Below are 13,705 nucleotides of genomic sequence, written 5' to 3' on the forward strand. Positions count from 1 at the left end.
GGAGGGCGTTTACCCGCCCTGAAAAAAAACAAATGGCCAATGACCCCTCGTGCCAAAGCTTTGATATAACACTGCTTTACAAGTGCATAAGACAGGCCTGTGAAAATGTTGCAGGACTCAATGATGCACGCTGGCAAGATGATACAGTGATGGAGGGCCTGCTCACTAAGATCAAAGAAGAAAGAAACACCTGTGTGCATGAAAGACCTCAGATGACAGATGAACAGCAGTTCCTGGACAGTGTTGAGGAGCTCAGGAGCCTCTTCATCACAGCCCTTCAGGCCGTCAAGGACAGATATAGAGTCTCTGACGCTGACACAACAAGCGTCAGAGACAGCATAACAAGACGCATACAAGATATATCGAAGGCCTTTGATGACGAAGTCATTTTACTGATGAATTTTCACAAACGTCTCCATTTGTTTCTGCAAGTGTCAGTGAGTCACCTGAGAGAGCTTTATAAACAGTATGAGTATTTTGACCCACTGTCCTTCCTCAGTGGATCCCAAGAACGGGTCCACGTCCAGACCGTATTTTCAAAACTTGTCCTTGAACAGAAACCCACATCCCTAGAAATTGACTCATTAGAACTTTTAAAAGTTGTAACAGCAGAGTCTCAGGGCTCGCAGCCTGTCCAGGACCAAAGGCCACGCCTCGCTGTGGTGAGCGGCGTCGCCGGGAGTGGCAAGACCACCCTGCTCACTTTCATCTTGTCGGAGTGGCTCAAGGAAGAGTGTGACCGCCGCGTCACACACCTGGAGGAGTACGACATTGTACTCAGGATGCTGTGCCGGGACACAGATGCCGAAGATCTGGAGACGTTCCTGGGCCTGGTCCTTCCACCTAATCTCTCTTGTCTGAAAGTGCTTAACAATTCTCTCATTGGCTATTTAAAGCACTGTAAAGTGCTCTTCCTCATCGATGGTCTGGACGAGCTGAACAGCACCTCTGAAAAGCTCGTCACTAATATTCTGAATACAACTAAATATAACAAAAATTTCTCAATTCTCGCCACCTCACGACCAGAGCGAGTGCACCAGTTCTTGGCCCGCACGCGACAGGACTATAAGCAGTCGGAGATATCTATCGAGGGGATTCCTGCCTCTAGGAGGATGCAGTTTGCAGAGCAATACTGCAACCCAAAAAACCAAGATAGACTGAGGGAGTTCATGAGAGAACACGGCGATATGACCTTGTTTGAGCTTCCTCTCAACCTATTATTTCTGGTTACATTATTTGAAGAGAATCCTCATTGCATTAAGGAAAACACTACCCAATCCACTTTGTATACCCACATCCAAGAGTGGTGCACAGAAAAGCTGTGCGCCAGAATATCCATGGATCCCACGTGGCAGAAGAAGAAGACACAGACTCTTAGGACGAGGATAAAAAGTGTGGTGAAAGAGATGTACCAAATAGCGCTACAAGGCCTGCTGCAGGACAGACTGAGCCTCTCAGAGGAGGACACAGAGCGGCTGATGGATTGCTGCAAGAGAGAAGACCTGCCTGCCCAACAAGTCCTGGGAGCCTTCTTCACCCTGCGGTTGTCCATCACCAACAGAGTACACCAAGAAAACTACTCCATGCCCCACAAAGGGCTGCAGGAGTACTTTGCTGCTCGATACATCATGCAGCGCCTTCAGGATGGGTCCCACCCAGGGCCAGGGGCCATTAAGAGCCTGCCACAGGGTGCCACTCAGCCAGAGACACAGCCTCTATTTCGTCATGATGAATCCCCACCAGAACAAAGGAAGATAAGGAGCCAGCTTCAGGATGCCATTCAGTTAATAACTCACTCTCTACTTCCTGATGAATCCCTCCCAGTACCAAGAGCCATTAACAGCCTGCTTCAGGGCGCCACTCATCTGATAACTCAGTCTTTACTCCTTCATGATAAATCCCTCCCAAAACGAGGAGCGGTGCCTCAGGGCACCGCTCAGCTGATAACTCAGTCTGATGAATCCCACCCAGAACGAGGAGCTGTTAAGAGACCGCCTCAGGGCACCGCTCAGCCACAGACAGGACTTTTCCATTGTGGATCTCCTCCAGGACCAGTGACCATTCAGAGCCTGCTTGAGGGTGACACTCAGCCAAAGACACAGCGTTTAAATCTTCGGGGTCTACGTAACCTTTTCTTTCACGTGGCGGGCCTGTTGGTCACAGAAGAGGTACCAAACTGTCCCGAGACCATAAAGGAGGTGATAAAGCTTCTGTGGAAGACAGGCGCAGCATGGAATGAGTGGCTTTCACTAGTGGAAGACACGGATTATAATGAAAGCTTTCTGCAGGGCATTGCTCACCATATCACAGAAGAAAATGCTAATGCCAGAGCAGTGATAGAAGACAATATGTTGGCCAGCGCTGTGGCACTGCTCCCCCGTACTCCTGCAACAACAGTGATATTATATCTGGAGAACGAAAAAGTTAATGTGGAGAATGTTCGTGCCTTGATTCATCATCATTCCCCTCGGTTGTATCTGTTACACCATTACAAGCATCCCAGCAACATACCTGCCTCAGACACTGTGCTGCGCGCCATAGACAGGTAAACACGGACCTCCAGATGTGTGTGTGTGTGTGTGTGTGTGTGTGTGTGTGTGTGTGTGTGTGTGTATGTGTATTTACCTAGTTGTGGTTCACGGGAGGGGAGTAATCTCAAGGCATCCCGTCTCTGTGTCTGTTCAGTTTGGTCTTCAAAGCGTGGACAGTTACAGCATTGACAACGTCTTCACTGAGTTCGTTCCATTTGTTCACACTTCCGTCAGGAAAACTATACTTCTTGATGTCTCTTCTACACTTAACTTTCTTCACCTTACTGTGTCCCCTTGTACTCTGTGTGTCTACTTTTATAAAACATTCTTTGTCCACATTTTCCATACCATTTATCATTCTATAGATGTTTATTAAATCTCTCTCTCTCTCTCTCTCTCCTATTTTCAAGGGTAGAAATTTCCAACATTCTTAATCTCTCTTCGTAGGTTGACTTGCTCAACTCAAGAACCATCTGTGTGTGTCTGTGTGTGTGTGTGTGTGTGTGTGTGTGTGTGTGTGTGTGTGTGTAGTAGAAGAAGAAGTAGTAGTAGTAGTGGTGGTACTAGTAGTGGTAGTAGTAGTATTAGTAATAGTAGTAGTAGTAGTAGTAGTAGTAGTAGTTGTTGTTGTTGTTGTTGTTGTTGTTGTTGTTGCTGCTGTTATAGTACATAGAAGTACATAGTAAATAATGGTGGCGTTTTGATTGTTATTGTAATGATGTTACTACTACTACTACTACTACTACTACTACTACTACTACTACTACAACAACAACAACAACAACTCCTCCTGCTGCTGCTGCTGCTGCTGCTGCTGCTGCTGCTGCTGCTGCTGTTGCTGCTGCTGCTGCTGCTGCTGCTGCTACTACTACTACTACTACTACTACTACTACTACTACTATAATACCTCCACCCCATGTTTATTGATGTGTCAATTAGGGGCTCCATTACTTGGAGGTCATTAGCCCCAGCTCCCGCTAATGACTGTGGCATCCAACCATATCTAATACTCTATAATATAATCATTAGTTGTTAACTATAAATTCATTCTACCTCTACTCTATCTACTCTTATGCCACTCTCCACCACTGTAGCCTCGCAGTCGAGGCCTCCTAAGTCTGCAGGTATGGGAGTGGAATGCCTTGTCCCCCTGAGACACAGGAGGGCAGATCTGAGGAGGGAGAATGAGAGACGGCACCTCATCCATGCGACGACATGGCTCCTTGGCTGGTGCTTCTTTTCTGCCATTAGGTCGGCTAGTCTTGAGTAGAAGCACTGAGCCTTGGAGCCCATCCCGCCAGATGTGGTGAAGACCAGAGGTGTGAAGCTGCCCTGGTCAACGTGTTGGATTCTCTCCCCATACGCTCGGATCTTCTCCTGCTCATTCTTGCGGTGGGCGGCCTCCAGGGAGAGTTCGTGGTGACAGGCGGCCATCGGGTCAAAGATCCGTATGTCCATGAATGCTTTCTGTCCCCTTGTCCAGAACCCTCGTGCACTGACGTCGACTCGAGCCTCGTTGGTGGTGTTGGCTGTTCTGTAGCGCAGGTGCTCGCCGTCTAGCGGCAGGAGGGTCGGTTCAGTGGAGACATCGTGGCACACCTCCCTGAGCATGCTGGCGGTCAGATCTCTCACCTCATCGTGCCTGATACATACGAATCCCCCCTTTTTGCACGTCATGGTGTGGTTGACGTCATTGGGGGAGCCACACACACAAGTACTGGGGAGTCCTTCCATCGGCCAGCCGTACCTCAGAGCAATGGCGTCGACAAATTCTTGTTTGTTGAGGCTGAAGCCCTTCGCTCTGATGGGCAGTGACGTTAGCCAGTTAGAGGCTCCCGTTTCCTGTGCAGTGAGGATTTTTCTCACTGTGGTTGCAGGCAGGATGTTTATTAGGTCTTCGAGACAGTTTCGTTGATGTTGTTGCCTATCTCTAGATATAATTCGTCCTTGCTCAGTGACTGCACTTTGGGCTATTTCACCATGTGCGTCCTGAGCAATGATCTTCTCTGTGAGGGACCTGGTGAGCTTGAGGGAGTTGAGGTTCTCCACAGTCGCCAACTTCTCAGGGGAGGTGATTCCCATCCCGCCCAGTCTTGGTGGAAGTTCGAGCAGCGCCCTTTCCCCATCTCCGATGGTGTGGTATCTCAGTAACGCTGGGAGGAAGGTGTTCCTTATCGAGACCTCCAATGGTGCAAGGAGAGGGCTGATGCCTGGGATGGTGCGCATGGCGAATCTCCATCGATGCTGCAAGCCGTGGGTGTAGGCAGAGTAGGCTGCATGAGGCTCAGTCCTGGCCATGTCAGACAGGACTTCCACCTCATGTATCCACTCCTTCACCTTTTCTCCTATGTACTCCTTCTTGAACTCTTCTGTTCCGATGACAGCACCCAGATGCCGTTGTCCATCCTTTGTTATTATAACTCCACTGCCACTGAAGCTATCCACTGCTACTACTACTACTATCCACTACTACTACTACTACTACTACTACTACTACTACTACTACTACTACTACTACTACTACTACTTCTACTACTACTACTACTACTACTACTACTACTATTACTGCTACTACTGCTACTATTACTACTACTACTACTACTACTACTACTACTACTACTACCACTTTTACCACTACTACTACTGCTAGTCCTACTACTACCACCATTATCATCACCACTTATATAACTGGTAATAATAGTAATGATAATGATAACAATAAAAATATTATTATTATTTCTATCATTATTATTATTATTATTATTTTTGTTGTTGTTGTTGTTGTTTTTGTTATATTATTATTATTATTATTATTATTATTATTATTATTATTATTATTATTATTATTAAAAATAAGTAATAACAGCAAAAAACAAGAATATATAGTTATAGTAATAAAGTGATTACAACAACAACAACAACAACAATAATAATAATTATATTATAACATCAACAACAACAATAATGATAATAATAATAATAATAATATATAACATCATCAACAACAACAACAACAACAACAACAACAACAACAACAATAATAATAATAATAATAATAATAATAATAATAATAATATATAACATCAACAACAACAACAACAATAATGATAATAATAATAATAATAATAATATAACATCAACAACAACAACAACAACAACAACAACAATAATAATAATAATAATAATAATAATATATAACATCAACAATAACAACAACAATAATAATAATAATAATAATATTATTATTATTATTATTATTATTATTATTATTATTATTATTATCATTATTATTATTATTATTATTATTATTATTATTATTATTATTATTACCATCATTAATAGTAGTAATAATAGAAATAGCAAACTGCAGTAAAACCTAGAGAGAGAGAGAGTGTGTGTGTGTGTGTGTGTGTGTGTGTGTGTGTGTGCACAACAGTTCAAAGCCTCTCCATTACAGGAGTCGCCTTGATTACTTCTGTGGTCACCTGAGTGCTAATTGCGTGGCGCTGCTCCCTGAATGCCTTGTTGTGCTGCGCTTGGCCATATCTAGCGATGAGCTTGCTGCCAGCCTCCCAGCAGCCCTCACCCGAGCTGCCTCATCTCTGTATAGGCTGGGAAAACTTGGTGAGTCTGTGGTGCAATGACCCTTAATAATTGTTGCACTCCTTCCACTGATATTCATCAAATGCTGTGTGTGTGTGTGTGTGTGTGTGTGTGTGTGTGTGCAGGATCTGAACTGGTGGTGTCCTTGCAGTCATACACGTCCCTGTGGCAATGGTAACACCAGCAGCGGTTCTGTCACCACTGCCTGACATCAGAGACGTGTCCCTGGCCTTGTCTGGCGTGGACAAAAGCCTGATGGAGGAAGCGTGTCATGTGGCAGCAGCTCTCCAGCCTAGGACAGGGTGAGTGTGTGAGTGACTGTACTCTCTCTCTCTCTCTCTCTCTCTCTCTCTCTCTCTCTCTCTCTCTCTCTCTCTCTCTCTCTCTCTCTCTCTCTCTCTCTCTCTCTCAAAAACAACAATATATAAAACAGAGTGGACAAACCAATAAGCAGACAAGACAGGAGGATGCCAAGCAGCAGGCTGCAGTGCTGCTCGTGAAGGAAGTGTTTACTGAACAGCAAAAACACGAGACATAAAATGAGATGGGAGAAATCAGGGAAAAGAAAGAGAAAGAAAAGAAAAAGCACAAAACAAGCCATCAAACAATACTGAGTGCTAAAACTAAACTTTATGAAACAGATGAATAAATAAAACAAGTAAATAAAACTGAATAAATTAATATTAAAATAAAGAACATGTTATACAAAACATAACTAAGCTCACAAAGAAATAACAGAAATATTAAGAACCAATCAATCAGTAATTTCATTAGGCTTTAAACAAACACATGAATGGGAGAAAATGGCTGACGTGTCAGTAATTAATAGGGACTCAGACAACAGACAGACAGTCACTGCAGGCAGGGCACCGGTCATGAACAGTCAAAACAACAAAACACAAATGTTCAAACACTGTGCTAATAAAACAAACAACAAACAAAAACAAGTTAAAAGAAACTCAAAACAAAACCAAATATTTCAAAACAACAAACAATTCCATAAAAATAAAAAGTGAAACATTTGTAAAACTTATTTACAGAAACACAAACAAAATAAAATACTAAAAATACATAACAATAAAATAATATATATATATATATATATATATATATATATATATATATATATATATATATATATATATATATATATATATATATATATATATATATATATATATATATATATATATATGTATGTATTGTTGTGTGCACCGAGATAACTTGATATAAAATGAAGAAAGAAGTAAGAACAAATGAAGAGGAAGAAGAATGAAGGAAGGGGAGAGAAAGAGATGAGAAGAGAGACAGGCTGGGGATGAGACTTGGATGTGTCCCTGACATAGCCTACCCAACCTGAAACTCCTAAGATAATATTTATCTGTGCATTCCCTACATAAATTTCCTTACTTCCCCTCATCCATTCAAGGTGATCTTCTGGCTTTCCTTACTAAGTCTTGGTCATCCTCTTTTAGAGATTTTGGTGAAAGTTTTGCTGTTGCCTTGGACATATCAAAAGCTTTTGATAGAGTCTGGCACAAAGCTTTCATTTCCAAACTATCCTCCTACGGCTTCTATCCTTCTCTCTGTAACTTCATCTCGTTTCCTTTCTGACCGTTCTATTGCTGCTGTGGTAGACGGTCACTGTTCTTTTCCTAAATCTATTAACAGTGGTGTTCCTCAGGGTTCTGTCCTGTCACCCACTCTCTTCCTATTATTTATCAACGACCTTATAAACCAAACTTTATTGTCCTATCCACTCTTACACTGATGATACCACCCTGCACTTTTCCATGTCTTTTCACAGACGTCCAGCCCTTCAGGAAGTAAACAGTTCACGCAAGGAAGCCATAGAATGCCTGAATTCTGATCTCTCTAAAATTTCTGATTGGGGGGAGAGCAAACTTGGTATTGTTCAATGCCTCAAAAACTCAATTCCTCCATCTATCAACTCGACACAACCTTCCAGACAACTATCCCCTCTTCAATGACACTCAACTGTCTCCCTCTTCTACAATGAACTTCCTCAGTCTGTCCTTTACTTATAAGCTAAACTGGAATCTTCACATCTCATCTCTAGCTAAAACAGCTTCTATGAAGTTAGGTGTTCTGAGTCGTCTCCACCAGTTTCTCTCGCCCTCCCAGCTGCTAACTCTATAAAGGGACCTTATCCGTCCATGTATGGAGTATGCTTCACATGTCTAGGAGGCTCCACTCATAACGCTCTTTTAGACAAGGTCGAGTCAAATGTTTTTTGTCTCATCAACTCCTCTCCTCTCACTGACTGTCTTAAGACTTTTTCTCATCACCACAATGTTGCATCTCTTGCTATCTTATACCTCTGTTTTCATGCTAACTGCTCTTCTGATCTTACTAACTGCATGCCTCTCCTCCTCCCACTGTACAAGACTTTCTTCTTTCTCTCATCCCTATTCTGCCACCTCTATAATATAAGAGTTAACCAGTATTCTGAATCATTCGTCCTTTTCTCTGATAAACTCTGGAACTCCCTGCCTGCTTCTGTATTTTCACCTTCCTATGACTTGAACTTCTTCAAGAGGGACATTTCAAGACACTTATCCTTCAATTTTTTACCATTCTATTAGACATTTTTATGGCTACTGACAACAAATGAGCCTCTTTTTTTTTTGTCCTTGGTCAGTGGCCCTCTTACATAAGAGATAAAAGAAAAAAAATTATATATATATATATATATATATATATATATATATATATATATATATATATATATATATATATATATATATATATATATATATATATATATATATATATATATATAATAACTAGTGTAAAGAAATATTCTAAATGAAAATACATGAAATATAATCAAAATAAAAACAAAAAATATAAAATATATGTGAAAATATAAATAAATACGCAATAAAAAAAAACTAAATTTAATAAGCAATAGAAATAGATATTAAATAAAATTAGATAAAATCCAAAAAATAATAATGAAACTAAAAGTAAAATAATTAACACAAAATATTAAAAAAATCAACAAAAAGTGAAGCACTTATAAAAATAAAAACATTCATAATAAATAAAGCATCAATAAAATAAAACAGTAATCAAACAAAAGAAATCACAAAAAATAAGATAATAATTCCCATAAGCAAAACAAACAAACAAACTAATTAAAATAAAACTTCAGTCATGTTTTCATTTACCCTTCCAGATATAGAGAAATGGCATTCCCCCGGGGCAGGATGGAGGCAGCAGAGTGGCGGCGCCTGCTTCACCTCCTCAAGGACGCGCGGGTCAGGGTGACGAGGGAGTATGGAAGTTTTTTGATACCAGAGGAAACCATCACTGAGGAGGAGGAGTGGAGAGAGCTGGAGGACGTCACTATCAATTTGTGGGGGTGTAAGGTGTTCAGGTGAGTGTGTGTGTGTGTGTGTGTGTGTGTGTGTGTGTGTGTGTGTGTGTGTGCTGCCTCTAATTACCCTTGGTTTCTTCCATACAGGGAATCTGACGAGATATGTTTCTTGTCAGCCTCAATTTGTGACTTTTGAGTCTGATGAAGAAGATGAAGATGAGGAGGAGGAGGACTTAAAAAATTGTTAGTATCAGCAGTAATATTCAGAGTTGTGTGAGTGATATAATATTATAAGGCTAGTAATTGTTAGTAAGTAGTGATAACAAGTTTTTATTGTTACTACTACTACTACTGCTTCTACTACTACTACTACTACCACTACTACTACTAATAATAATAATAATAATAATAATAATAATAATAATAATAATAATAATAATGATAATAATAATAATAGTAATAATAATAATAACAATAATAATAATAATAATAATAATAATAATAATAATAATAAGACTCACAAGAGTTTTTCTTCCATCAATAGAGCCTTGACTTTTTTCCTTCATGACACAGTAACCTGCTCCACAGCCTGCTGCATCACCACCACAGCCACCTCCACCACAGCCTGCTACACCACCATCACAGCCACCACAACACAGTCACTCCACCACAGCCAAAAGTAGTGGAGACAAAGCGGCGCCCTTTGAAACACTTGAAACACTTGAAACACTTTATTATACTTTGCATGAGTTAAAACATAGATTAAATATATTTTTGAATAGCAAAGCAGCCCATATAAAGCCGAGACTTTTTGGGCAGTATTACTTATAAGATAATTAAATTATCTTCTCAACCCCATTCCATATGTTGCCAGTAGCATAGGCAATATCTTTACATACACAAATATACATATTAACTTTGTCCATACATACATGTATACTAGCATGCATCCGCCCATACATACACACATTCACACAAAATCATAACACACATAGGCATATAAATGATATATGTAATATACATACACAAATGCAAACACGCATATATACACAATATTTTATTACAATGTACGTGACACCAGTGACATAACTATTTATTTTATTTTATTTTGTTTTATGTTGCCTGATTGATTGAATGTTTGATTGTCAATTTAATAAGTGGAAATTATATGTTTCTTAATTTTTTTTTTAAATGAAAGTATTGTGGGTAATAATCTAATGTGTTCTGGAATCGAATTCCATGTTTTTGGGCCAGTATAAGATAATGAATGTTGAAATATCGTTAGGTGGTGAAGTGGTATGGAGAGGTTGTCTCGAGCACGTGTAGGATAGTTATGTTGATGTCTTATAGCTGTATTGTTTGTGTCTTTAATTTGTTTGTACATCTGAATTCCAATTTGCACTTTATTAATATCAAATAACTTCAATATATTTGTCTCTTTGAAAAGAAATTGTGTATGAGCAAAATAGTCACTGAATGTTATGATTCTAATTATTTTTTTTTGCAATCTGAAGAGTGTTATCAGGTGTGTTAGATAGGTGTTGCACCAGATAGGTATGCAGTACTGTAAGTGTGGTAAAACATGTGCATTGTATAAAATTATAAGTACATATTGTGGAACTAAATCTTTAATCTGGTACAGGAGGGAAACAATCCTGGATAATTTCAGCATGAGATTTGATATGTGTGGTTTGAAAGTCATATTTTCATCATAGGTTATTCCTAGTAAGTTATGGTGATTAGTTCTATTAATAATCTTATCATGATAAAACAGAGGTGGCAGTATATTTATGGGCTTATTGGTAAATAGCATGTAATATGTTTTGCTGGGATTTACAGTTAGTCTATTACTTGTACACCATTTGTGGAAGGTTTTTGCACAACAAAGAGAGTGGCTGGGTGCAGACTCTGCCGGCAAGGAAGCAACATGGGAAACACTTCAGGGAGAAAGACCAGCGGGACCGACAGTGGACAGCTGGATGACTCGGCGGGCAGCCGGGAGAGGATGGCCAAGCAAGGCCAGACCCATTGCTGGCCAGGAGAATGGACTCAGCCGAGGAGATGCACATGTGTGTCCCATGGGAAAGAGCTGCCGTGTCACTGCAGTAGTGACGCTGAAGAGGACATCAAGGAGAACGAGTCATGCGAGGCGAGCCACACAACCTTCAGAAACGTGTCATTCTGTCTGCAGATGATGCCTCAATATTAAGAGAATGACAAGCCACACTGACTGTGGAATTCCTCACACTGACTTGAACAAGACCTCACAGTGGAGCAAGGCACAGGAAAGGAAGATCATTGCATTACCTACTGCAGAGAGAGAGAGAGAGAGAGAGAGAGAGAGAGAGCAGCTGGTACTATACAAATGTTATTGGTGTCAGTATCAACTCTTGTTTATGTCCAAGACAGTGTGAGTCTCTTCAGACAAACATACAACAAGTTTCTTCAGTAACAATTTCCTGGAATCCACTCCCGGCAGTCTGCGCCACCAGCACACCCCGTGTCTCTCAGCCAAGTCTCCACCCAGCACCCTAAACCATCTGCCCAAACAGGTGAGATGTCGGGGAGGCAGAGAGAGGCGGTGCACATTACACATTACATCTTAAGTAAGTATTAACCCTAAGGAAGTATCCTGTTGATGATACAGAAATGTTGTTAATGTGCCACTAGTACTGCAGTGAACGTGCTGCCTGTCCTGCACGCCACCACACCAGCACATGCCACACCTTCTCCGAGTGCCACCATCCGGTGCTGCGCAGCAGAACAGGTGTGGAGTCGTCAGCCGAGTGTATGACTGACGCGTCGTGCCAGAGGAAATGCAAGCTGACCATCATGGTTGGCTTCAACTGTAGAGAACTAAATTGAGATGAATGGACAAGTGAAGGAAGTGACGAATCATGGGGGAGTGAAATGCTGAAGTTAGCCATGGAAAACACTTTAACACAATGGATTGCAATTGACACGAGATTTAGAAGTGATGGTGTACCACTGAGACTGGACTCGGTTTTCATGAAAGACCCAGAAATTATAGAAAGTGTCACCTGAGACTCCCCTTTAAGCAAGAGTGATCACGTGTTAATTGAACTCCAAATAACAGAGACTTTAAAGTGTCTGAGAGAAGAGTGTCACAAGATTGAAAGGTTGAACTATAGGAGGGCAGACCATAAAGCCATGAAATGATTTTTACACAGGCAGATTGGAGCGCCTTTAACATGACCAATACCATCGTTCCAAAAGTGAACAAGAGAGAGATTAGGAAAAGTGACTGGTTTGACAAGAGTTGTACGGAGGCAAAAAGTAAGAGTGACCAGGTGTTGAATAAATGGAGAAGGAAAAAGAAGGCCAGAACTGTAGAAAAACTATGCGGAGGCCAGAAATGACATTGGTCTATGCAGAGAGATAAAAAGAAACTATGAGAAGGATACAGTGGAGAGGTGTAAGGACTGGCCAAATTCATATACAGTAAATTAAAAAAACAAAGAAGGGATAAGCAAGCTGGAAGTGAATGAACTACAATACACAAAGGCAGCAGAAATGGCAGAAGTTATGAAATGAATGACTGTTTTCAGAAAGCTTTCACCAGGGAAGATGACTTCAACAATCAGGAGGAAATAACCATGAAGGGTAACACCTTGCATGAGATCCAGATATCTATTGAAGAAGTGTAGAAATTACTGAGTGGGTTAGATGCAAGGAAGGCACATGGACCGGATGGAGTGTCAAACTGGGTGTTGAAAGAGTGCAGCAGTGAGCCAAGTGCTAAAATGCTAAAATACACAGTATCACCAATTGTTTGCTGAGAGTAGATAGAGTCCCTGAAGACTGGAAGAGCCCAAATATTATTGCAATATACAAAGAAGGCAAGGGAGAGGATCTGATGAATTACAGACCTGTATCATTGACAAGTGTGGTGGCCAAGATCTGTGAAAGGGCAGTTAGAGACAAATGGATGGAATACCTGGAGACCAAAGACATAATAAGTGACAGTTTGGCTTTCAAAAAGGACACTCCTGTACTGCTAACTTGGTGTGCTTCTATTCAAGAGTTACCGATATAATACAAGAAAGAGACAGATGGGCGGACTGCATTTATTTAGACCCGGAGAAGGCCTTCGACAAAGTTCCACGCAAGAGACTAGTGTGGAAACTTAGAGAAGAAGGTGGTGTGGGAAGAAAATTTTTGGCATGGATGGAAGACTTCCTAAAGGACAAAGATGAGGACAGTTATA

General features: G+C 40.8%; 1 protein-coding gene across 2 annotated transcripts in view; it reads left to right on the forward strand.

The window, feature by feature from the left end:
- LOC135096338 (uncharacterized) overlaps positions 1-11,809 on the forward strand; it is a 25,106-nt gene extending 13,297 nt beyond the window's left edge. The window contains exons 2-7 of one of the 2 annotated variants that reach the window (XM_063997776.1): positions 1-2,545; positions 5,989-6,155; positions 6,286-6,436; positions 9,337-9,537; positions 9,625-9,720; positions 10,051-11,809. The exon at positions 1-2,545 is cut by the window's left edge and continues 259 nt beyond it. In XM_063997776.1, coding sequence (XP_063853846.1) covers positions 1-2,545; positions 5,989-6,155; positions 6,286-6,436; positions 9,337-9,537; positions 9,625-9,673 — 3,113 coding nt within the window. In that variant the 3' untranslated portion in view covers positions 9,674-9,720; positions 10,051-11,809. The remainder of the gene's footprint in view (positions 2,546-5,988; positions 6,156-6,285; positions 6,437-9,336; positions 9,538-9,624; positions 9,721-10,050) is intronic. The other variant, XM_063997777.1, reaches the window with a different exon arrangement.
- Positions 11,810-13,705: the final 1,896 nt, after the last annotated feature.

The sequence above is a fragment of the Scylla paramamosain genome, unplaced genomic scaffold, assembly GCF_035594125.1.
Source record: "Scylla paramamosain isolate STU-SP2022 unplaced genomic scaffold, ASM3559412v1 Contig3, whole genome shotgun sequence".
Lineage (NCBI taxonomy): Eukaryota > Metazoa > Arthropoda > Malacostraca > Decapoda > Portunidae > Scylla > Scylla paramamosain.